Below are 27,269 nucleotides of genomic sequence, written 5' to 3'. Positions count from 1 at the left end.
ATACTGCTCTGCACGTTCGGAAAGACTCCCGAACGTGCTGTCCCACGCTATGACGTCAGAAACTCGGCACGCTCAGCGCTCAACGTTCGGATGCACGGTCCGTGTGCCGACGGCTTTAGGTGCGTAATGAGGCCCATTAGGAACATGGCTCCCAAGGTCGGGAAGGAAGACCGTGTGCACTCCGTGTGCATACCGGGGGTTGTCATTCTGGATGTGGAAAGGGTGCTTCCGGATGCCACGAAGTGTGCAGGGTGCATCCAACTGCAGGTGGTGGCCCATGCCGGTACTAATGACGTGTGTCGCCTTGGATCGGAGGAGATTCTCTCTGGTTTCGGGCGGCTAGCGGAAATGGTAAAGACTGCCAGTCTTGCTTGCGAGATTAAGGCAGAGCTCACCATCTGCAGCACCGTCGATAGAACCGACTGTGGCTCTTCAGTGCAGAGCCGAGTGGAGGGTCTGAATCAGAGACTCAGGCGGATCTGTGACTGTGTAGGCTGCAGATTCCTGGACTTGCGCCATCGGGTGGCGGGTTTCCGGGTTCCGCTTAATAGGTCAGGAGTCCACTACACACAGGAAGTGGCTACACGGGTAGCGGAAGCTGTGTGGAAGGGACTGAGTTGTTTTTTATGTTAGAGGGTCACAGGAAACCACAGAAAGGGAGTCCGTCTAAAAGTGGGCAGGTAAAATACAGTAAGGTAGTTGTAGAAACGATCGGTATTGTAGTTGTAAATTGTCGTAGCTGTTTTGGGAAAGGACCAGAGCTCCAAGGCCTAATAAAAAGCACCGAAGCTCAAATAGTTACAGGTACGGAAAGCTGGCTGAAGCCGGAAATGAGCAGAAATTTTTTCAAACGACCTAACAGTGTTCATACGGAATAGATTAAATACAGTTGGTGGTGGAGTATTTATTAATGTCAGAAGTAGTTTACCTTGTAGTAAAATTGAAGCAGATAGTTCCTGCGAAGTAGTATGGGTAGTAATTACACTTGAGAATCGGACTAAACTATTAATCGGATCGTTTTGTGCACCACCAGACTCAGAAGATATAACTGCTGAACAGTTCAAAGTAAACTTGAGTCTCATTTCATGTAGGTACCCCACTCACACAATTATAGTCGGTGGCGACTTCAACCTACCCTCGATATGCTGGAAAAATTATACGTTTAATGCCGGCAGCAGGCATAAAACGTCATCCGAAATTGTACTGAATGCTTTCTCAGAAAATTATTTTGAACAATTATTTCATGAGCCCACTCGAGGCGTAAATGGTTGCGAAAGCATACTCGATCCCTTAGCAACATATAATACTGGACAAATAGGGAGTATCACGACGAATACAGGGATTAGCAAGGCATTTGGTGTTAGGTTGAATACCGTAACACCCACCACCATCAAAAAGAAATGCAAAGTACGACTATTTAAAAAAGCTGATGAAAATGCTCTTAAGGCCATTTTAAGAGACAGTCTTCACTGCATCCGTAAGCGTAGAAAAGATGTGGAATGATTTCAAAGAGATAGTATCGACGGCAATTGAGAAATATATACCACATAAATTAATAAGTGATGGTACTGATCCGCCATGGTACACAAAAAGGGTTCAGATCGCTGTTGCAGAAACAACGAAAAAAAGTATGCTAAATTTAAAAGAATGCAAAATCCCCAAGATTCGCAAAGTTTTGCAGAAGTTTGAAATGTAGCGCGTACTTCAATGCGAGATGCTTTTTATAATTTCCACAATGAAACTCTTTCTCGGAATTTGGCAGAAAACCCAAACAGATTCTGGTCATACATAATGCACACCAGTGACAAGACGCAATCAGTACCTTCACTGCGCGATAACAACGCTGAAGTCAATGATGACAGTGCCACTAAAGCATAGTTATTAAACACGGTTTTCCGGAAATCGTTCAGCAAAGAAGCCGAAGTAAATATTCCTCAAGTCCAATCAAGAACACTGCCAAGATGAGAAACATAGAAGTAGATATTCTCGACGTAGCAAAGCTGCTTGAATCACTTAATAAAGGCAAGGCTTTCGGTCCAGATTGTATACCAGTCTGGTTCCTTTCAGAGTATGCTGATGCAGTAACTCCTTATTTAGCAATTATATACAACCGCTCGCCCACAGAAAGTTCCGTACCTAAAGACTGGAAAGTTGCTCAAGTCACACCAATACACAAAAAAGGAAATAGGAGTAATCCGCTGAATTCCAGGCCCATATCACTAACGTCGATTTGCAGTAGGGTTTTGGGACATACACTGCGTCCGAACACTATGAATTACTTGGGAGAAAACGATTTATTGACACATAGTCAGCACGGATTCAGAAAACATCGTTCTTGTGAAACATAACTAGCTCTTTATACTCATGAAGTAATGAGTGTTGTCGACAGTGGATGTGAAATTGATTCCATATTTTTAGTTTTCCACAAGGCTTTCGGCATGGTTTGTCACAAGCGTCTTCTAACCAAACTGCATGCCTATGGAATATCGCCTCAGTTGTGCGACTGGATTCGAGATCTCCTGTCAGAAAGGTCACAGTTCGTAGTAATAGACGAAAAGTCATCCAGTAAAACGGAAGTAATATCCGGCGTTCCCCAAGGAAGTGTTACAGACCCTCTGTTGCTTCCGATTTATGTTAACGACATAGGAGAAAATCTGGGTAGCCCTCTCAGATTATTTGCTGATGATGCAGTCATTTATCGTCTTGTAAAGTCATCAGATGACCAAAATAATTTAGACAAGATATATTTGTGATGCGAAGAGTGGCAATTGACTCCGATTAAAGAAAAGTCTTAAGTTATACACTAAAAGAAATTCGTTAAATATCTATTACGCAGTTAGTCACACAAATCTGAAGGCTGTAAATTCCACTAAATACTTAGGGATATCAATTACAAATAACGTAAATTGGAATGATCACATAGATAACGTTGTGGGTAGAGCAAACCAAAGACTGCGGGTGATTCATTGGCAGAACACTTACAAAGTGCAACAGGTCGACTAAAGAGTTTGTTTCCACCATGATTCTCCCCCCTTATTCTCGAGCATTGCTGTGCGGTGTGGGATCCGCATCAGGTGGGACTGACGGATGACATCAAAAAGTTCAAAAAAGTCTGGCTCGCTTTGTATTATCGCGAAATAGGGGAGATTGTGCCACAGCCATGATACGTGAATTGGAGTGGCAGTCATTAAAACAAAGCCGTTTTTCGTTGCGACGGGATCTTTTCATGAAATTTCTATCACCAGTTTTCTCTTCCGATTGCGAAAACGTTCTGTTGGCACCCACCTACACGAGGAGAAATGATCATCACAATAAAATAAGAGAAATCAGGGCTCGCACAGAAAAATTTAAGTGCTCGTTTTTCCCGCTCGCCGATCGAGAGTGGAACGATAGACACCTTGAAGGTTGTTCATTGAACTCTCTGCCAGGCACTTAATTGTGAATAGCAGAGAACTCATGTAGATATTCATGTAAATATAATCATAGTCTTCAAACTCTTCTTCTATTGTGCGAAATACACAACCCTGTCAAATGCGATCATATCTTCGCACGTGTAGTGTATTCTCGAGCTCATTAAGGGGATCACATCCTAACCACGAAAAAAAAGCCACACCGTAACACTACCTCCTCCACACTTCACAGTTAGCGTTACACGTAATGGCAGGTAACGTTTTCCAGGCATTCGCCAAACTCAAGCTGTTGTATTACCACCTATATACAGTGATTCATTACTCTGAAACAGTCTTTTCTAGTCATCCATATATTTTCACCAAATGAAGCGTCAATTAGCACTGACGACAGAAGTGTGTGGGTTATGAGCAGCTGTTCGACCAATGTACCCCGTTCTTTTTAATTCCCCACGCACACTCGTTGTACTAGATAGATTGCTGTTACCACTTTGTAACCCAAGAGGGAGTCCTTCCCTGATTTCACTCGCTTTCTCACGACCATCCTTCGCAATGCTAAACTCTGCCTGTCCATCAATACACGAGGTAGTCCTGGTCTTGATTTAGCTTTATTCGCTCCTTCGCACTTCAGCTTCAAAAATACATCACGCACAATCCACTTGGGCAGCATTAGAGGGGACGAAATGTCCCTGATCCATTTCTTACTCAGGTGCCATCTGTTGTGTCGGCAGATTAGCCAACACAACGCACACTAATTTAGAGAGGAGGCCGAAATGCACGCGTCAACTCACGCAGGTTTGCGTTAGGTCTGAAACAGGATACGTAATGAATGCTATAAAGAAAAGTACGTAGCTGCTGGAATACTTAACTTTAATCCATCATTTGTATACAGCATTCTTGATGATACAAGTGAGACTCTCTCTAGAAATGGTTAATGGCGCCTTGCTAGGTCGTAGCCATGGACTTAGCTGAAGGCTATTCTAACTATCTCTCGGCAAATGAGAGAAAGGCTTCGTCAGTGTAGTCGCTAGCAAAGTCGTCCGTACAACTGGGGCGAGTTCTAGTAAGTCTCTCAAGACCTGCCGTGTGGTGGCGCTCGGTCTGCGATCACTGACAGTGGCGACACGCGGGTCCGACATGTATTAATGGACCGCGACCGATTTAAAGCTACCACCTAGCAAGTGTGGTGTCTGGCGGTGACACCACACCATCAAACGGAAATCCCTGAGCTCTCATCACCGAACCATTCCGCTGTTACTGCTCCCTACTGAGAATACAATCCTCCCTTCCTCTTATTGTACCAGCAGGTCCGACTTTCGTGACATCCTCTGTTCAATTCCCTGTTACATAGAGGTTTCTCGATACTTTTGATCAGATAAAGTATGCTGACAATCATTCGGTCCCTTCATGATGCACTACAGATGGTTTACACTTCACATACATCAACATCAGAGTAGAAGCATCGAAAATAGCCAACATTTGATCTGAAGAACAACCAAAAGTATCGACGCTGCAATGGCGCGCGATGTTTCCAGAATTTGTTGCAGTCGACCTGTGACTGATGATACGTAACTGGAAGCTGCATGGGGAACACATTACAAAGACTATTTGCAATAATATTCCTGACAAACAGGAGAGTATTAGTTGACATCGGCATAACACAAGCACATCCGATTCCTCTATTTCTGGAAAACCCATCGAAGTGTTTCTACTTTAGGAGGGTAGAGTCTCTATTCTACCGAATCTGTGCAGTTCGATGCATGCATGCGAGATCAGCGTATAAGGACCGCTAAATTTTGTATAGAAATCAGCACGAACTGCTGTCGACTTTCGGTATAACAACTTATCCTCGTTCTGCCAACAGTCATGCCAAAGAGGGCGGAGGAGCTGACAGAACTTCAGGGCTACCTCTTGCTCTTGCAACGGAAAATTGCCTTTAAAAGGAGGAAAGGATCACAAATGATCAACGGGCAGGAGAATGAAGAAAGCAATGTAAACTACTCAGATTGCAACGCTTGTTTTGAAGGTCTTACAAACAAAAGCCCGAACAGGCCTTGAAGGCATAACGGTATCTACCGGCCGCCGTGTCATCCTCAGCTCTTAGGCATCATCGCATGAGGAAGCGGGGGGGCATGTGATCAGGTCATCGATTTCCTGGCTGTTGTCAGTTTTCGCTATCGGAGCCGCTACTTCTCAACCAAGTAGCTCCTCAATTGGCCTCACGAAGGCTGAGTGCACCCCGCTTGCCGGCCGAGACTGTGATCCATCCGAGTGTTAGCCAAGCCTGACAGTGCTTAACTTCGGTCATCTGACGGGAACTGGTGTTAACACTGCAGCAAGGCCGTATTGAAAATCTTTCACGAGCAATAATTGCATCCGGGTCTTCCATAGAAGGTGCAATCATTGCTGTCAGCGGATATCCCATTTCGAATACCGTGTGCAAATTGGTTCCTACTCCAGTGCACAGAAGACACCAATTTTTGTTCTCAGAAAGAGATTTTCATTCTGCAGCGGAGTGTGCGCTGATATGAAACTTCCTAGCAGATTAAAACTGTGTGCCCGACCGAGACTCGAACTCGGGACCTTTGCCTTTCGCGGGCAAGTGCTCTACCATGTGAGCTACCGAAGCACGACACGCCCGGTACTCACAGCTTTACTTCTGCCAGTATCTCGTCTCCTACGTTCTAAACTTTACAGAAGCTCTCCTGCGAACCTTGCAGAACTAGCACTCCTGAATGAAACGTTACTACGGAGACATGGCTTAGCCATGCGTGGTTTCCATTCTGGAAACATCCCCCAGGCAGCAGACATCGAGGCTCGGTCGGGCACACAGTTTTAATCTGCCAGGAAGTTTCAATTTTTGTCCTGTTTACAGGCGAGGCCATGTTTACAAGTGCGGATGCATAAACTTGCATGGTGACAAATACGGTTGTGCATCGAAGTTAGAATAGCAGTAACTCAACATGTTAACACACCACACCAGACAAAAAAAAAACTATGCAAGGGGACAGGAATCCATTATGTTTATTACTATATTACTCCGTAACTACATCAAAACGGAGCTACAGAAATACACTTCAGAAGTTGGTGTGTTACACATATCTCATAAAACAAGAATGAGAAGGGATTTAGTTCCAAGAGACATATTTTGATTGTTTGTTTATAAATTTCTTGTTAACACAAGCGGTGTCGCAAATTTCATTATCTTTAAAACGTATTAAACCTTGACATACCAGCACATCAGGCTGCTTTTTACTACGTAGTACAGTTTCTCTTAGGTACTGATGATGTGAGTATGGCATCGAAGATAAACTAGCTGCACACGTATTAAAATCTACAGTCTTGCCCGCATCGGCACTGAAATGATTACATTTTGGTTCGTACATACTGATATTACCCAGCAGGGTCAAATGGAAGACCACAACGTTTTTTTTATTAAATTGCGCAATTACCTAACAGTTAAATGTTAGCCCAGTCATTATGAATGCCGTGGAAGACACAGATCGTAGAATATGATAAAACGTTATCTAAAGCTAAGGTTTCGGTTACATCCTGTGACACTGGATGAGCTACCGAAGATAAGAACAAGTGGCACCCATGTCAGCTAATCTTCATGATTCGCAGATCAACCCAAGGTCTGCCTCCCCCAAAATTATCGTCAATTCCAAAGCGTATATAAGGCATTGCAGGCCATACAGACCACAACACGACTCCTCAAGATGCTCAGACACACACTACTCGTCGTGGCCCTCGCCACCTGTGTGCTGGGTGAGTACAGAGGAAGAGCACACTGTTCTGTAATTAACTGTCTCTGTCTTTAGTCGAGCAGAAGCTCAGTCAGATTAATGTGGTACAAAGTACAGGTAGCGCCATCTTGCGAAGTGTGTTCCCGCTGTACGAGCTACGAGAAACATTTTGACAGCTGCTTACTGTGCCGTTTGACATTGACTTCTGCATCGTAGTCATATGCACTTTTTTTTCTAATCTACGATGCTAGTCTCCTGCCCCGCGAGAGAGAATCTGCCGAGTTTAGATAGAGACGCGAGGAATGAACGGCAGACTAATCCGTTCTGTTGACTTTTGAAAAGTGTTTGTACGGTTCTGTTGCGAGAAAGGCTCTCGTGATGGGCAAGTGTTAAGCTTCAGTACATTTCAGGACTACATTTGCAGTTTATGACAAGTACTCAGTTTGAAAGGGATGACTGAACGTGACGTCGCTGTGTTTGTCTGCAGGTTCGGCGCTGCCAGTGCGTCGTCTGTCCCACACTGGACCGGCTCGTCGTTTCGCTCTCTCCAGGGGGCGCATCTACGGTGGACACGACGCCACCAGAGGTGAGCATCCACCTGCTGAAGGCCTTCGCTTGCAGTACTCTAACGCAATATCCATATAGTGATGTCGATGTAGATTGTTCTGCGCAAGCACATTTTCTACACTAAACAACCCAAGAGCTCTAGATTTGAAAAAAAATACCGTATCAGTAGAACTTGACTGGTGATTAGTAGCCAGTATACTAGTTTAACTGATTAATTCCTATCTCAGATATATTAATCATTTCTACTGAATGCATTTTTATTTGTACCAGGTGGTCAGAAATAGTCTGAAAAGCTTGTAGGAGTGTTTCAGGGTAGATTGTGATGAGAAATAACTGTTAAGAAAAAATTTCGATACGTTGCGCCGTTTCTGAGTCAGTTGGCATTTAAATTACCAATGACGCATTTGCACGCGCAAATTCAAGCAGTCCACCAGAGACTTTGTCGCCAAACGTTTTCTCCGATAAAAAAAAATTGGCCATGAGACGTTAGTAAGGTTAGTACCCGAGCCAACGTCTGAACAGTCTAGGGCGCAATCATTTACGCTGTCAGGACAACTCTCCAACGGCCTGATTGCCTATCTTTAATGTTAATTAAGTCTGGAACGGTAAAACTTATTGAAATTTTTTCTTAACGGTTTTTTTACCATCACAAGCTTTCCAGACTGTTTCTGACCACCATGTATAATGTCCTAATCGTTGGAAATGTACTACTTACATATTAGCCTACTCAAAAATTTTACGTAGACGTCTTCATATAACTTCAATAGCTGTACAATAATGTTATCGACATTTACTTAGAGGTCTCGCAAAGACACTGTCATCAGCCTTCATTTTGTTTTACGGGTAAGTCAGTTTAGAAGAATTAAGTTACGTGGTATTCGCCAAGGTTTTCTCAGAAGTATAAGCTGACGGACAAAAAGAATTTTAATCAATGAACACTGTGAGCGCCGTCATTCGAAACAGACCACACGTCTATAGTCTAAACATGGGCCGCCCTCTCCAGTGCGAACCTTGTTCACTCACCTAAAATTTCGCATAGATATACTCCTCAAATAGTGCATGTTTGTGGGTGCTCTCCACGGAAGAAAGAACGGTGCTAAAGTACTGCAGCCTGTCTGGAAGAGACTTCACAGATTTCCTTCCCGTCAGTCGCTGTAAGACGCTACGCCGCACCAGAATCGCTGGATTTTCCGACTGCTATTAGCTTTCCCTAATTTCGTGTTCCTCAGCCTAATCACACTTTTGTTTCGCCTTGAAGGGTGGTTAAGAAGCTACAGCGGCTTAACAATGGACTGTCCGTGGTCCATAGTCATGGTCCTAATTTTCCCCACGCTGTGGTACAGAGTATTTTATCATCTACATACCTAGATGTCACACTTCATCATATGTGCAATCGACTGAGTTCGTATCAGACAAAACGTATCTCAGTCACTGCAGTGAAAGTTTACGTATGGAATCAAAACTTAGCGTCCTCGTTAACGTTAATTATGCCTTAAAAACAGTTTAAACAGCACAAAAACTGAGGCGTCGGGAGTGTAATGACAAAATGGATGGCCATATCGTCGAAGTATGTAGTTATAAGACCACAGCTGTCGGTAATTGGACGCTGAACTCCATCTTTTATTATATTTTCCTTACAACTTTCAGAAATTTATAAATTCTGTCCCTGCGTAGTATAATGGTCGCCCAATTGTTGATATACCTATATTCGCACTATATCACTCAAATATACGAAGCTTGTTAGCGCTTGATGTAGAGAATTGGGTTGGCACCATTAAATTGTATTGTAGTAGTTGCTGCTGCTGCTGGCTGGTTCACTGCTGTATCTTGATGTTAATGTTGGCTCTATATGTATTCGTCTAGGCGTAAAAAGATGAGATACCGTGTTGTAAATGTGCTTGTTGATAAATAATGAAAGACAGCATAAGTGAACTTCAACTATTTATTGGCATGGTAGCCATCTTAACTCCGCTGACCACTCAAAGACGTTATCACAGTACAGAGTAACACTTCTTTTACATCTGTGCAAGACAATAACATAACACACTTTACAAAAGTTCAATCAAGACTGAGCTGACGAGGCTTCTTGCTGCTTGTATTTATAATCTCGTCAAATAACTACTAAGAAGAGATGTGGTTTATAAGTCAGGCATCCATTTGTTATCGTAATTTGTGCAAAAAAGTTATTAATTTACATCGAGTGACATAATTTAACAGGTCATTAAAATGACAGATTTGTCAACTTGTCAGGACAATTCTTTGTTGCAAAAAGGCCGTCTTTCAAAGGTATATCTATTGACTTCTCTCTTTTGCATACATAAGTAAATAACGTGAATTATTAAACATTACAGTGGCTCTCGTTCAAAATAGATGTGTTTACGTGAACAGTGAGTGAAAACAGTCCTAGTGAATAAATAAATAATAGTCCTGGATAATTTTTATTTAAGGAGATCCAAAATACGTAAGTTCACCAATATTATTCGTATTTCATATTAATAATTTCAGTTGAATATAGTGTTTTTTACATAATTACATCTGCTGTACCAGTGTTCAAGTGATGTTAATTTTTGTGTGGGTCAGTTATTAATTATATTTTAATGTGTTGACTGTTTATGTAGACATGTTATGCAATCTTTGCTAACATACACAATTAGTTTTCTATTCTCATAATTGCTAGCTAAACTGGTTGAATTAGGAGGGTATCGCATACTTCTTTACAATAAAGCTTTTAATAGGTTCCGTTACAGTAGCCTAACGGGGGAAGAGAAAGTGACGGCGCGGGTGGCGATCCAGTTGTTGCGTGGGAATTTCAAAATCGGCGCCCGCTGTGGTGCTGCCGGAGAGGAGTAGCCTTTCTGCAGACACTGAGGCACTATTTCTTCTCACATTTCATTGTCATATATGGAAACATACAACCTTGATCACAAACTTATGTCACAAAATAAAGAAAATCAAAATTTTCAAAAGGCGAGCGAGGTTTTGTTGACAACAGATGTTGCGGATCTTTTTCGCAGGCGAGTTTCCGTACCAGGTGTCCCTGCAGCACGTGGTGCTTAGTATGCGGTACCACAACTGTGGCGGCTCCATCCTCTCTAGCACTGCTATCCTCACCGCAGGACACTGCGCGGTCAGCCTCGGCCACTACATCGTGAGTATGCCTAGAAGGGTGCACTACACTACACTTACATAACCACTGTATCCCCCGTAAGTTTCGATCGATTTGCATGTTGGATACCTGAAACACACGTATGTAGGAGGAAATATATTGTGACATCGAGTAGTGCTTTGGATTTCCCCGGATATAACAGTGATCATGTCCAGTTACTACAGATCTCTTTCCTCAATTAGTTAGATCAAACGAGGCTTATGACATTATGCTGATAACTGACTTGTTGTTAATCCTTTCAGATCCTCTGGCTACAATTCTGTGCATTAACTTTTACTGTGTCTTAGCTGCAAGAGAAGTATTATTTTCCGAATGGAATCCTGACGTACCCATTTGTGAATGTTCAGCCTTTTCATCAAGTGCAAGTGCACAGCAGCTCGTGACCACCATAGCACAAGCATGTGGTTGTTTTGCTATATCGTATTGTATAACTGAATTTTGCTATTGCTATTTTCTGTGGTAATTATTGAACTACCATTTTACTATTTACTACAATAGAGAATATTTCGTAATCAGTGATTTTAGTCTATAAAATGAAGCAAAGTGTACAAAGTTACTATCGAAAACGGGTTACATATTTTGGATCTAAAATCTTGCTTCTAAAATCATTAAAAAATCACGTAGGAGCATCACCACATAAAGAAAAATTGTCCTTCCTCCTGAAAAAATTCAGGTCTGAAAGGATTAATTTGATGTTGACCCAGTAATATTTATTCTATCTTTTAAGACTGATTAACTTGGAGAGAGTATACCAACTCAACATTTTAAAGCGCTCTGCAGAAAAACAATTTAAGCCTTTCTACAATTAAATGTTGATATCCCAGAAAAGGAAATAATTTTACGTGTCCTCAGAATAAAGCCGATGAAACACAATTTTCAGAAGATGGTGACTCACAGCTCGTAATTACGAGTGTAACGAGTAGACAAATTAATGAAAACGAGACAGATGGCTGAAAGTGAGTAAACTGTTTTTATTTCAAAAGTAATAGCCGTAACTATTAATACATTTACCCCACTGTATGACAATATGCTGCTGCATATTGAAACATTATTGTGCCCAGGCCTGCATCTCGCTGTCCAAGGCAAATCGGCGGCCACACATGTATTTCTTCATGACTCCAAAAAATGTGGAAATCACACGAAGAGAGTTCGCGACAGTAAGGGCTTCCCAGCGGAACTTACGTAGCGTACTCGAAACAACAGTCACGCCAGCTCCGGAAAAGCCGCGATGACATTTATCTTTGACTGCTAGGACCAGCTACACATTGACTTTATGGAACACAGTGCCACAGTTAACACACAACGGAACATGGACACTTTAAAAAAAACAGAAGCAAGTCCATACGCCCAGGAATGTCGACAGACGTAATCAGTTTGTTGCAGGTTAATTCCCACTTACACGGAGACAAGATTGTTTCGACTATGCTGCGGAACTTTGTCTGGAAACCTTTATGCAATATGCAGCCCGATCTCTCATCATACGATTTCCACATTTTTGGAAGAAAGACATTCGTATATGTCGATTTGCTTCGGACGAGGTGATGCACGCCTAGATATAATCATGATTTTGTATGATAACGCACACACTTTTACATGAAGCCTGTGGCCGTCTTTTCTCAGAGTGGCTAAATGTATTAGCAGTTATGGCAATTACTTTTGAAATAATAAACACTTTATTTACTTTTTTCCATCTGCCTCGTTTTCATTTGACTGACACTTACATTTGAAGATAGCCGTGAGTAACCGCCAAGGGCTGGTGATAAAATTTCTTTATTTAACACCCAGTTTCGGTCCACAGACCATCAACAGATCCATACAAGAATTTAACATTCCATTAAGCGTTATAACATCTTTTGCGTCAGATAATAAAATAAAATCCATGAATTACTATGTGACAACAGTGCCGAATTCGTAGATTTTATTTTATTAAATGACGCCAATGATTTTAAACGACTAGTATGATGTTGAAAATGCTTTTATGAACATGAGGATGATCTGTGGACCGAAACTGATTGTTAAATAAAGAAATTTTTTCACCAGCTCTGGGCGATAATAATCACTTTCTTCCAAGTAGATGAAGTTGAGCGCTAAGAGTGTGTGAAAAAAATGATTTTCCAATGGCACGAACTGTCATCGAATCTAGTATTGGTCACCTCGGTGCCATTACCGAAAGAATATCACGAGCTACTTTATACATTCTCAGAACATTCTATTATTAATTAACATCTAAGGTCCGAGAAGAAAATGTTGATATGAAATCCCACTCGCCACTCGCAGAAAAAATTGTAAAGTTACGTAGTGAAAATGTAATATTGGTTACTTTACGCCAACTATACAAGGACTAATTTTAATGACCAGTACAGGATACTGAGTTAGTATACTTCTGGCGTCTTCATATCGTGATGATAAGCTTTAGGTTGAGAATAACTGACAGAAGAATGCAGTAATACCACAATAAGGACATTCTATTGGCTCTTCATAGGCACTTTCACTTACAAAATGAAAACGTGAACAAAATCGTTGAAACAAACTGATAAAGATATTTTTACTTGCATGTTCAAAGCCAATTGGGATATTTCTTCTTGGCTGTTGAAAAAGTTACTCTATCTGATAATAGAATATCAAAAATTTCCTGCATAGCACTCTACCGAAGCACCCTAGCACATATCGATGCAGCACGAAGAAATTATCGAATGGGTCGTAAATCGGTAGATGTGATATACATGTAAAGACAAACAATTCATTACAATTTGAGAAAGATGGAATGATTAATTCTTCAACAGAAAGAGCTTCACAAATTAACCAAACCAATAACACGATGGTCCACCTCTGGTCTTTATGTGGTTTGGTATTGATTGACAGAGCTGGGGGTGGATGTCCTTCTGAGTAATATCGTGCCACATTCTTTTCAACTGGTGAGTTAGATATTCAAAATCCCACGATAGCTGGACGCCCCTTCCCATAATGCTCCAAACGTTCTCAATTGGAGAGATATCCGGCGTTCTTGCTGGCCAAGGCAGGGTTTGGCAAACACGAACACAAGCAGCAGAAATTCTCGCTGTTTGTGGTGAATGAAAAGTATGCCCAGGATGGCTCGCCATGAAGGGTGACAAAACAAAACCGAACGGGTTCTTCTATGAAAAGAAATGGCAGCCCGGTCCATCGCTCCTGATTGTCGAGCCGTTTGTGGTGATTGAAAAGTATGTCCAGGATAGCTCGCCATGAAGGGTGACAAATCAAAACCGAAGGGGGTCTTCTATGAAAAGAAATGGCAGTGCAGTCCATCGCTCCTGATTGTCGAGCCGTTTGTGGTGATTGAAAAGTATATTCAGGATAGCTCGCCATGAAGGGTGACAAAAAAAACCGAACGGGCTCTTCTATGAAAAGAAATGGCAGTGCAGTCCATCGCTCCTGATTGTCGAGCCGTTTGTGGTGATTGAAAAGTATGTCCAGGATAGCTCGCCATGAAGGGTGACGAAAAAAAAACCGAACGGGCTCTTCTATGAAAAGAAATGGCAGCCCGGTCCATCGCTCCTGATTGTTGAGCCGCACGGCTGGCGACAGTCAGGTTGGTATGCCACCACCACCTGGGACGTCTCCCTACACGTCTTCGGCCTGGAATCTCATTGACTGGAGTGGAAATGAGACCTGATGACCAGCGAAGACGTGTCTGGAGATGCCCCGAACAGTGATGGGATACCAACGTGACTGCCCCCCGCCATACTGTCCGACATCTGGGGTCTCAGTTCTTTACATAGCGGTATTCTCTTCGTGTCACCCGTTGTACCCTTACCCCACGCGCGGTACGTCAACGATATTCTGCGCCCCGTTTTGTTGCCCTTCATTGCTAGCCACCACGGGCTTACATTTCAGCAACCTAATGCCCACTGCAGGCTTACATTTCAGCAAGATAATGCCAACTGCAGGCTTTCATTTCAGCAAGATAATGCCCACCCACACACGGCGATAGCCTGTAGTGTTTGCCTTCATGCTTGCCGTACCTTAGCTTGACCAGCAAGGTCGACTGACCTCTCCCCACTCGAGAAGGTATGGAGCATAACGCTCAGAGCCCTCCTGCCAACTTGGGATTTTGGCGATTACAGGAGACATCCAACAACTCTGTCAGTCAAGGCAAAGTGGAATAACTGCTTGCACAGGGGCCAGAGGTGAACAAATGCATTACTGACTCGTTCAGTTTGCGACGCTGTTTCACTTGACTATATCATCAATTTTTTTCTAAAATTAAAATCATTTGTTTGTTTGTATATGTTCATCACATCTACCGATTTCGATCCCATTCGGATATTTCCTTCATGATGGGTCTTGTTCTCTTTTATGTTTTTTTTTACGAGAGTGTAGATTATACATGCAGAACATTAGTTCTGTCCTAAGGCGTACCGCAAACTGCGTTTCACGGTGATACGCTCAATGGAAGCAAATTTAACGTGTTTGACGGTGCAACTTTTCGTTGACAGGCCGTGGCCGGAGACTACGACCTGAGTAGCAACGAGGGCAGCGAGCAGGAGATCCGAGTCTCGGACCAGACGGTGCATCCGCTCTATCCTGGGTGAGTGCGTAAACATATGGACCAATTGCCAATGCCGTTTCAGGGATCAAAAGTCGGGAGTCATGCGTTACTGATATACCTCGTTCCATAAAACTCTATTAGGTTAAGCGTCATCATATCAGGAATCTAGAGTCGTATAGCGCATCTGCATCTGGTTCTACATGGTTACTCTGCAATTCCCACTTAAGTGGCTGGCTGAGGGTTCATCGAACCATCTTCACACTAATTCTTTATAATTCCATTCCCGAACAGTGCCCGGAAAAAATCACACCTACATCTTTCCATGCGAGCTCTTATCTCCCTTATTATGACGATCGTATCTCCGTATGTAGGTCGGCGTCAACAAAATATTTTCGTATTCTGAGGAGAAAGATCCCGCTGCAACGAAAAACGGCTTTATTTTAATGATTCCCACCCCAAATGGTGTATATCTCCGCGAGACTCTCTTCCCTATTTCTCGATAATACTAAACGTCCTGCCCTTTTTTGAACTTTCTCGATGTACTCCTTTAATTCTGTCTGGTACGGAACCACACTACGCAGCAGCATTCCAAATGAGGACGGACAAGCATAGTGTAGGCAGTCTCCTTAGTAAATAATTTACGTCTCAGTGTTTTGCCAACTAAACTCAATTTTTTGTTCGCCTTCCCCACAACATTTTCCATGCGTTCTTTGTAATTTAAGTTGTCCGTTGATGTAATTCCTAGGTACTTAGTCGAATTTACGGCCTTCGCATTTGTTTGATTTATCGTGTAACCAAAGTTTAACGGATTCCTTTTAGCACTCATGTGGATCACATCACTCACTACTCTTTCAACTAAGGTAAGATAATACATAGTACAGAAACCAGATATGTGACTAAAGGTATTTCGTAAGACATTGTAGTTGTAAAAACCACCTTGCCTCAAAAACTGAAGTACATAAGATAAAATTAGAGACATTCAGTTGAACAGGACGTATTTTCTTTTGCTATAGACTAACATACGAATAAGTTGTTGTTCAGTATGGTCCAACAGTTAAAGGCTCTTAATAACGATACTAGCCTAACACTGGGCCTACAGAGAACTTTTTTCTTCCTTCAGAGGTGTAGCTGCAAACGACATCGCCGTCTTCACCTTGCAGTCCTCCCTGTCCCTGGGCACGTACGTCCAGGCCATCAGCTTGCCCAGCGCTGGTTCAATCCCTGCAGGTATGCCACCTCATAACCGTAGCTGTTTACTCACTAGCAGAGGGTAAGTGTTTGTCATACTGTCCAAAATATTTAGCAATTTCAGCAAAGCTTTCATATGCTGGTCAGGAAAGAAGTTTGAAGTAGGATTCCTTTCTTAATGAAATAATCGATGAGTGTTGATTTCTGTGGGTATGGAAAAATATTAATTACAGCTGCTATTAAGGCAGAAAGATGCATCATGCTTTTGTGCATTTTACAGGGTCGCTACGCAGACTTCACAGATTCCATCAGCAAAATCACTTCTATGTAAAGAGAGAAAATTGAAATGTTTATATACGACGGGCGTTCAATAAATAATGGACACGTCTTTTTTCTGATAGCAGGATGGTTTTAGCAATCCAAAACACAATAACATTCCCCATCTTTTGGCTACAAAACCTCACTTTACAACATAATGCGACTGTCTTACGCCCCTTTATTGGGAGGTCTTATATGCCCGCATGTACCACTCACTGGTCGACGTCGGAGGAAACGTCTTGTTGCATCGATAACTTCCCGGTCGTCCGCATACTGCTTTCTTCACTTGGCCAAAGAGATGTCGAAAGGTGCGAGATGCGGTCTGTAGGGCGTATGACGAAGAGCAATTCAATGAAGTTCTGTGAGCTCCTATTGGGTGAGCAGCGTTGTGTAAGACGACTCACCGCGCTTTTGTTCACTTCCAAGTCTGAACAGACATTCGACAAGGGTTATGAATATCTGTGACGGTCTGGTTTCCCACCAAAAGAAACGCAGTGCCAGCTCTCTGCTTGGAACGTACCTCTGTTACAGACGCCATTTTGAAGACTACGTATAGCGCCGACACCTATCGGAGCTTCGTGAAACTACAGGGCGTGAACACGTAATATACCACTAGGCCCATGACAAACTCCGCATTTTTTAAACCGAAGCTGACCGAGAAAAAAATGTGTTACATCACTTTAAGAACGCCCCTCATGTATGAGGACATTACCTTACCAGTGTTCTCGAAGCTTCTGGGAAAGTGCTCTATAAGGACTTGAAAGTCTTTTCGCGTTTGCTGCCGGATCCTAAAATCAACTTGACTCGATATTTCGGCGATCCAACTGTTCGCCATCTTCAGGAAATGCTGCTTCTGCTGATGAGTCCCGCTGAGGAACCTGTAACACATCCGTGTAAATACATGTTTGTTGTCAGAGTCGAATGTGACCAAGATGGAATGGAAGGCAAATTTAATACATTATTTTGTATGTGAGTCGCTTGCAGCACCATACAAGACTTTCAGATGATAAATATCATCTCTGATTTAACAAAAACATTGGGAAGGGGAGGTTAGGGTTTTACGCACCTCTCATATCGATATCATTGGAAAAAGAGTACAAGCTGAAATTCCGGAATTATCAGGGAGGAAATCCTCTATGTATTTTTCGAAGTAACCAGTTAGGCAATAGCTGTAACCGATTTGCAGAAACGATGGGAAACCTGAATCAGAATGGACTGATGGATGCGTTGAGACAGACTGTGAATGAAAAATATATTGTTAAATTAAGAGAACTCTGATGTTAGGCAGTTTCATTCAAATCTATTGTGACCACCCGAAGTATGATTAAGATTGTGTTGTGAGGCCACTTAGTCTGCTAAGCACTGCTTTTTCATCTGACGCCAGGTGGGTCTACCGCCGTCGTTTCTGGCTGGGGTACAACGGAAACGGCCAGCACACCTGATATTCTGCAGACAGTCGACGTGAGCATCATCGACTATGAAACTTGCAGCCAAAATATCGACGATCTGGATATGGGGATCAACCCGCTTACGGAGACCATGGTCTGCACGGGGCCTATTTATGATGGCATCTCCACCTGCAGTGTAAGTACCAGAAATATTTCAGGACGTTTAGTCCAGAATATCGTTAGGATCTCCGTTTGCAGTGTAAGTTACTATTTGCAATATTTCCGGATGGTTAAACACAGACACATTGCATAGTTTTAAGTTTACTTATCAATGTCGATCAAGAGTCTTGTAATATTCTAGTGACCAAAGACGCTGAGTAGATGCTGTTTAGTTTGCGAGCATAGGAATTGTGTTTCTCTGTTCCACTCGCGGATCGCACGAGGGAAAAACGACTGTCTGAACGCCTCAGTACGAGCTCTAATTTCCCTTATCTTTTAATGGTGATCGTTGCGCGATTTAAAAGTTGGTGGCAATAATATATGCTCTACATCCTCGGCGAAGATCGATTTCGGAATTTAGTGAGCAGCCCCTTCCGTTTAGCGCGTCGTCTATCTATGAAATTTGTAACGCTCTCGCGATGGCTAAATGTACCAGTCACGAATCTTGCCTCTCTTCTTTGGACCTTTTCAGTCTTTTGAAAGAGTCCCAACTCTGACTGGACGAACTAACGTATTATAAGCAATTTCCTTTGTTGAAGGACTGCATCGCCTCAGGATTCTACCGATAAACCGCAATCTAGAGTTCGTCTTTCCCGTTACTTGTGTAATCTGATCATTCCATTTGAGATCATTTCGAAGAGTCACACCCAGATACTTGACGGATGTTACCATTTCCAAAGACTGGGCATTTATTTTGCACTTGTACATTAATGGGTATTTTCGCCTTGTTATACGCAGTAGGTTACACTTACTAATATTGAGAGATAAGTACCAGTCCTTAGACCACGCATTTATTTTCTGCAAATCTTCATTGATTTTGGGATGAGAAGTTCCGCCTTAACTGCACCACAAGATGATTACTTCATTGATTTGTTCACAACTTTCGTGTGACTCTACTCTCCTGTAGGCTACAGCATCGACAGACAGTCTAATGCCGCTGTATTATCATCAACCAGATCGTTATGTAAAACGTAAAAAGCAGCGGACCTATTACGCTGCCCTGGGACACAGCTGATGTTACGCTTGTTTCTATTGAAGTCACCCCATTCAGGACGACACTGCTCACTGTCTGTTAGAATACTTTCTATCCTACCGCATATGTCATCGGATAGTCCGTAAATGTGCACTTTTTGGAGCAAGCGACAGTGAGGAACTGAGTCGAATGCCTTTCGGAAATCGAGAAATATGGAATCAACCTGGGAGCCGGTATCTAGCGCCTGTTGTATATTGTGTACAAAGAGGGCCAGCTGTGTCTCGTATGACCGCTGTTTCTGCAGATGAGCTTCTCAGAGTCTAGAAAGGTCATTATGTCTCAACACAAAATATGTTCCATGATTCTACAACAAATCGATGTCAGTTAAATTGGCCGGTAATTATGTGCATCCGATTTTCTACCCTTTTTATAGATTGCTATGACCTGGGTCCTCTTCCAGTCCCGTAGAACTTTCCGCTGTTCCAACCACCTCTGATGGATCTTTTAAGTAATCCCTTGACACTTGGTAATGGCCTGCGATTCGAAACCCGTGGTGACTGTAAACGTATCGCAAGCAACTAAAAATGTGTGAAGCTTGATCTGTAATTATTAGCTCAAGATTGTTTTTTACTTTTTTTCCAAACTGTTACGTGCAACCATGTAACAAATAATGTAGGCTAAGAGTAAAACACCGTTATAGGTTATTATTTCTAGAGGAAATCTTTCTAGGAATGCTGAGACTTTTTCACTGACACATATATGTTTCATTATCCTTAGGGTGACTCTGGCGGCCCCCTGGTGCAGAACGGCGAACTGATCGGTGTGGTGTCCTGGGGAGTGGACCCGTGTGGATTCCCAGGCGCTCCGTCCGTCTTCACCAGGGTATCCGCTCACCTGGACTTCATCAACCAAAATCTGTGAATGAACACCTCACTTGAATAAATGATATTACATGCCATAATTTATACGTTTTTACTAAACATGTCCTCCGATGACACGTCATTTCAACTTTTCATTACCGTTGTACTTACTATACCTGAATTTCGAACATTTACATTAGTAAATGTACCATTCCAAAACGGTAATCATGTGTTTTATTTTTAACAAATTATGTATAAACGAAGTACTTTTGTACATCTTCAAATGAATACCGTGTAGCAAAATTTACATAAATAATTATTCTGAGTGTGACATCTTACGAAACGAATTTTGATGACAACACCACATAAACGGAAGCGAAATACTACACTACGGCTTATATACATTAATCAACCCACATCATTTTGAACAATAAATTTTCCAGGCAGATTTAAGCAATCCACTAGCAGAGAACGTCAGACTACTGAGCAGGTTTTCACCAGGCTGAATTCAAAAATTACGGTGTAGTTACGTGGTAGAGACAACTGTATAGTTGATAGCACGTTACAAATATCACATCCGCTGCAGTATTTTTTGAAACAATCATACTACATTTGTCGAACGTTGAAGACTAGCGTACCTGTCATCTTCAAGGGAAGACATACGGCTCTGAGCACTATGCGACTTAACTTCTGAGGTCATCAGTCGCCTAGAACTTAGAACTACTTAAACCTAACTAACCTAAGGACATCACACACATCCATGCCCGAGGCAGGATTCGAGCCTGCGACCGTAGCGGTTGCGCGGTTCCAGACTGAAGCGCCTAGAACCGCTCGGCCACACCGGCCGGCTAAGAAAGACATAACCAATCGTAATCATAAGTAGCTACAATTAATGCTCCATGCTAAAACAATAGAACTTTTGTATCTAAAACACCACAGCAGAATAAAACAAAACGATGAATTACCAGATACGTATACTCAGTTACTCACAAGAAATCTAAAAATTCAGTGCCAAGCGACAAATAATATGCGAAGAGTTGTATGCACGTGCGAACCCTTGATCGTTAGTATCTCTTAACAAGACGAAGATCGCCCAAGTAATACTAAGACAAAAGATATTTGCCTTGTACAGGCGGTGCATGTACGCCTTCTAGTCCAAGTTGTTAGACCTTCCGGAATCGATGTGTGATAATGAACATACTGTAAAATACTGTATACTTTATACCTTGTAAGATGCAAGGTAGAGCCTAATGCCCCTAATGCATCCAGCATTGATAAATAAATACAGAATTGTCTTTGTTTTTGGATCACAATCTCACTGAAGTTTTTAAATGACAACGTCTTCGTCATGGACTGAGCTTCTTATTATAACTTACACAGTTACAATATCTGCTTTCAAGTAATTTTTTAGTAGTTAAGTTGCCGGTAACTCAGCAGTCATCAATGTAAATAAGTAAAAAGAACGTGACATTATATAGTTCATGCAAGCATTTGTAGAAATATGGAGGGTTATTCTTGCATATAAGACTTCTTCACATATTTAACCAGTGTTGGAGAAATAAGCAGGTACCAAAAGACTGACTGAAAGCCAAAGCAATATCTGTCTTACAAATGAGGCAATAAAATAAATGTAGAAACAATCGAGGTGTAAGCCTCCTGGATTCACAAATAAACTACATGCCAAAATCCTGAATGCAACACCTAAAATTTATGACAAAGTTAACATATAAAGAATAATTAGGTTTCAGAAAAGGACAATCACCTATTAACAAAGTTTTTTACACTGCAACAAGTTACAGATTAGACCCAAGTATTCAATAGAGACTCCCAACTCGCTTTTGTGGATTTTGAGAAAGGTTTCGATAATGTGAATAGGGAAACGCTATGGAATATCAGAGCCGAACGAGGTTATCCATCTCACCTCAGAAATGCTATTCAGTGTCTATACACAAACGCCTAAATTGTTAGAGATATGGGAAATATAAGAACAATGCCAATGAATACAACCACAGGAGTACGATAAAGTTTCTCTATTTCTCCAACCCTCTTCAATATAAATATAGATGAAGTATTGGCAAATGGAAAATTTTGAACGTAAATGCACTTCTTTTAGATGACAGAGAATAAAGATGACCTTTAGATGGGAGTCTATAAGTTGCCTCAAATTACAACCTAAAATTGTCGGTAGGTAAAACTAAAGTGGTGGCATTTCAGGGCAGATAACCAGTAAGACATAAAACAGTCGTGAATAATAAAATCTTGGAGCAAGTATAACATTTCAAATATCTTGGACGCGACATCACTTACGGATATAACCTTGACATGGACCAAAAATTAAATGCATTTACTTCCATATGTGGAACCATCGTAAAAGGTTTGCAGAGTAAATCCAGGAACGAAACCCAGCTGAAGTTCTATAAAACAATAGCAGTACCAACCTTTACTTATGGACGAGAAGCATGGGCAACAACAACACACCAAAAAAGTAGAATACAGGTTCCAGAAATAAGATTTCAAAGAAGAGTGGAAGGATGTACAAAAGAAGATCGGAAAAGAAAAGGCGGTATCAGTAGAGATTTACGAATATATAACCTAAACGAGAAAACAAAGGAAAACAGGAGAAAATGAAAGGAAAATGTAGCCTGTGTGGGTGGAGGCAGGTTCTCAGTAAAGCTCTAAATTATAACTGCATGGAAGAAGAAATGTAGGGTGTCACAGAGTGATGTACTTCGGGCAAGTAGACTGTTTACTCTTAGGACAGTGTATCTTTGACATGTTGTATTGTATGTTCTGTGACTATGAAATAAAGTGTCGTTAGACTGCTAATCGCTGCTCTATTGTGATTCACGACAAAATAATTTGGTGCCGAAACCCGGGAGACAATTTCCACGATTGCCGTTGTGAAACACGAATTCTGGACGCACGTCACACTGCAATACTACGAGGGGGCGTACTGCAGCGATTTGTCACACTACGCAACAAGCTCTTCGACGACAACCGCCTGCATACACAGTTAAGTTCAATTGAATTATCACGCGACATGTTTTGTAGTGCCATTTGTAAAGGCAACTGATTACAATATTGACGCTCTGTACTGCTATTGTAGCTGTTCAATTAGCGCTTTAACGAATTATCAGATCCTACGTTACGCCTGTAGGTTGTTTATGACTAGTGCCGCCATCTAGCGACCATCAATTGAACTACTTCGACTAGCGATGCAAAGTTAACGCCTTACTAGGTCCAGCTGATCGCTAGCCGACACTGCTTTAAACTTTGGAGTAATCGGACGGAATGGACATGCCAGACCACAAACCAGAAGCACAGTTACACTCTCTAAAGAGAAAACGTATGAGAGAAAGAGCAAATATTACGCGACTCGTAGCGGAAGTTGCAAGGTTGTCAGCCACATCGGAAATCGCGGATTATAAATATTACAATGACAGATTGGGAAGCGTTCTGAACCGACTCGTTAAATTAGATGAGGATATTCACGAGTTGTTAGACGATGACGAATACGAAGAAGATGTTCTTAAATGCGAAACTCACAATTTCTCGATTGTCTCGCGAAATAGAGAAACGGCTTGCGAAAACGATAGCAGACATAAATATTCCCGACAATCCGCCGATACAATCTGTAACAATGAGTGTTCCCACAGCTTCAGTAAAACTTCCGCCGATCAAGCTTGAGCTTTTTTCAGGCGATCTCGAGACATGGGCACGATTCTGGGAGCAGTTTGAGCAGTCGGTTGACAACGAGCCGACGGTAACTACAATTAATAAACACACCTTTCTTCGCGGCTGTCTCTCGGGAGAACCAAAGCATTTAGTGGACGGTATTGCGCTGACGGCCGAGACGTACGCAGAAACGAACAGGATTCTCCAAGCACATTATGGCAACAAGGATCGAATAATTCAAGTCCACTTAGATTATCTCGAAGCCACAATACCAATTCAGCTGTCCAACCCAGAGGAACTTAATTCAACATTCATTGAATGCCAGCGACGTATTCAAGCTCTCCGGGCACTTGGGGAAGACGTGACCGGATACGGCCGAGTCCTGGCGCCGATAATTTTACGCGCTTTTCCGGATGAAATATGCCGCCGCTGCATAATTCACGCCAAGCGTACGGGAATATCCGAAGGGGACATTTTGCAACTGATGGAGTTTCTGAACGAGGAAGTGGACGGGGCGCTTACCATGCAGAAGATACGCGGTGAATTTTCCAGCACTTTTAGTAAACTTCCCACAGCGTCCACACTTTACGTACACGCGAAATCTAAAAGATCGACTCTGAAGGATACCAGCGTAAAGGAACCATTCTGCATCTTCTGCGAATCTTACGGTCATCGTACGCGTTAATGATCGAGTAGATAAATTGAAACTAGGAAACAGATTCTTTCTTTGTCTTCAACGAGGGCACAAAGTGTCAAATTGCAAAAAGAAAGAAAAGGCTCGGTGTGTTAACTGTAAAAGACTGCATCATAAGTCCATTTGTGAGGAACGAAAGGATATTAGGAGACCTGCGGGTCAGACATACGTTACTTCCATGGGAAAGGTATCTGTCGCTCCCCAGGGATACACGTACCTTCAGACAGCTCAAGTATGTCCAACTTCACAGCAAAATCACTGATTGATGATCTGAAACTGCAAACAGTAGACCGACAAGAACTAACCGTTTGTTCCTTTGAATCAAACCCTACACGCCCACGCCACCGCAGACTCGTTCAGTTTAATATGAAGGGGCTTTGGCAGAATTCTTCAGTGCCACTTACTACCTTCGAAAGTACTCACGTTATTCCTCACCATCCTTCGGTTCCACAACATATAAAGAGTTTACCAGAAGGCCGTAAAATTACGCTAGCAGATCCGAAAACCGATTCAACAGAAGATCTTCCCGTGGAGATTCTTGCAGGAGGCGATTTTTATTGGAAGATAGTGAAGCACAGTTCGCCCATACGCATATCTGAAACCTTAGCGTCAGTTCCTTCTCTGTTTGGCTGGATACGTAGTGGTAACAAGTCACAAGCCTGTGTGCATGCAACCGTGGTAAATTTTGCTCAGACTGCCCCGGTCCCCTCTGCACTCGGACAATGATATCAGACGCTTTTGGGACTTGGATACTATAGGGATTACTGCCGATCAGGATCTACCTGTGAACAACAAGGATGCGAGACTTCTTGAAGAGTTTAGAGCATCTTTCTCTATAAACGATCATCGAGCAGTGGTTACACTTCCCAAAAGACAATATACAGTGCTTTCGAGTAACAGACCGATCGCGGAAAAACGATTCAAGCACCTTAGGGAAAGATTTCAACGACAAGAGACCTTTCAGCAAATGTATTTCGATCTTATGGTAGACTACATTACGAAGGGGCAAGTAGAGGTCGCTCCCACCCCACTCTCAGGAAAGGAGCTATTTTATCTCCCTCATCATGCAGTGAGGAAGGAGAAATACGGAACCACTAAATGGAGAATAGTCTTTGACGCTTCATCTCACGAAAACAATGCTCCTACTCTGAATGAGGCATTAGAAATAGGACCGAACCTATTACCAGAGATTCTGGAAATATTACTGCGTTTCAGACTATATTCTATGGCTATCGTCACGGACTTCACACAAGCTTTCCATCAATTAACCTTGAACTAAAAGGACAAAGACTTGACCAGATCCTTCTGGTTCAAAATTAGCCAGGATCGAACAGGAAATCTTCAAACGACGGACGAACTAACAGAATACCGTTTTAACAGACTCCCATTCGGTCTGACATGCAGCCCATTTTTACTTTCTGCAACACTAAGAGAACTTGCCGACGAGTGTATGACAGCATTTCCCACCGTAGCGCCACTGCATACATGGACGACTTTGTGATCTCAGTAGGTGATAATTTGGTGATAAATATATTCTATGAACTTGTAACCCTAATGAAATTGATCGGTCTCCCCTTATCAAAATGGGCTACCAACTGTGAACAACTCGGAACTATATGGAGGGCAGAAGGGCGAGTACTCCACACCCAGACTCAAGTTTTAGGCGTAGATTGGAACACAACACTAAGTTTTCGCTGTGATCCTAACAAATGGAAGACCTTCGTTTGTAATCGTATAACTGAGATACAAACACACACGACTCCCACGCAATGGAAACACTGCTCAGGACCAGACAATGCTGCTGACCACCTCTCACGTGGACTCGTCGGCTACCAAATTAATTCTCTGGATATTTGGTGGAATGGGCCGCCTTGGCTTGCACGCCCTCCTGAATGCTGGCCAAACGATACTCCAACGATGGTACGACTTCCTCCCGAAGAAAAGAGGAAGAAAACCCAGAGCCAAGTCTTGTCGATATCTGCGCCAACCAGCCTTCTGGACTTATTTAAATTTAGTTCATACTGGAAGCTCATTCGTATCACAGCATGGACTCTCCGCTTGCTACACAACATTCGTCAGAAGAATAAATCTTCAGGAGAACTTACAGCCACCGAATTATCAGCTGCCAAAACGTACTGGATTCGAGTGGGCCAGAGAGATTCCTTCCCCAGCGAATTAAATGCACTTCAGAATAACTTACTACTGCCAAAAGAGTTAAAAATTGCACGATACAATCCTTTCTTAGAAGATGGACTGATACTTCTAGGAGGTCGACTGCAGTGCATTAGCCTAAATAGGGGCCAAAAACATCCTGTACTCCTTGACGGTTCCCACCACTTCACACAATTGGTTATTCCAGAGACACACATCCGCCTCCATCACTTTGGTGTTCGTTCTGTACTATCCGAACTGCGAACCGAATTTTGGATCCTTAAAGCTCCTCAGGCCATCAAAAGAATCCTACACTCATGCTTCGCATGCAAGATCTTGAAGAATCCACGAGGACAACAGATCGAAGCACCGCTGCCACCTGAACGAGT

The 27,269-nt window shown here is 42.4% G+C and overlaps 1 protein-coding gene across 1 annotated transcript; it reads left to right on the top strand.

The window, feature by feature from the left end:
• Positions 1-7,122: 7,122 nt before the first annotated feature.
• Positions 7,123-20,461, top strand: LOC126161382 (trypsin-1-like). Its single transcript, XM_049917160.1, has 7 exons — positions 7,123-7,175; positions 7,641-7,739; positions 10,735-10,868; positions 15,362-15,453; positions 16,535-16,641; positions 18,305-18,504; positions 20,278-20,461. Exons 1-7 carry the CDS (start codon positions 7,127-7,129, stop codon positions 20,419-20,421), a joined length of 825 nt encoding a protein of 274 aa, XP_049773117.1. The 5' UTR covers positions 7,123-7,126; the 3' UTR covers positions 20,422-20,461.
• Positions 20,462-27,269: the final 6,808 nt, after the last annotated feature.

The sequence above is a fragment of the Schistocerca cancellata genome, chromosome 2, assembly GCF_023864275.1.
Source record: "Schistocerca cancellata isolate TAMUIC-IGC-003103 chromosome 2, iqSchCanc2.1, whole genome shotgun sequence".
Taxonomy (NCBI): Eukaryota; Metazoa; Arthropoda; class Insecta; order Orthoptera; family Acrididae; genus Schistocerca; species Schistocerca cancellata.
Note: the sequence above shows the minus strand (reverse complement) of the source record. Positions and strands in the feature narration are given on the sequence as shown.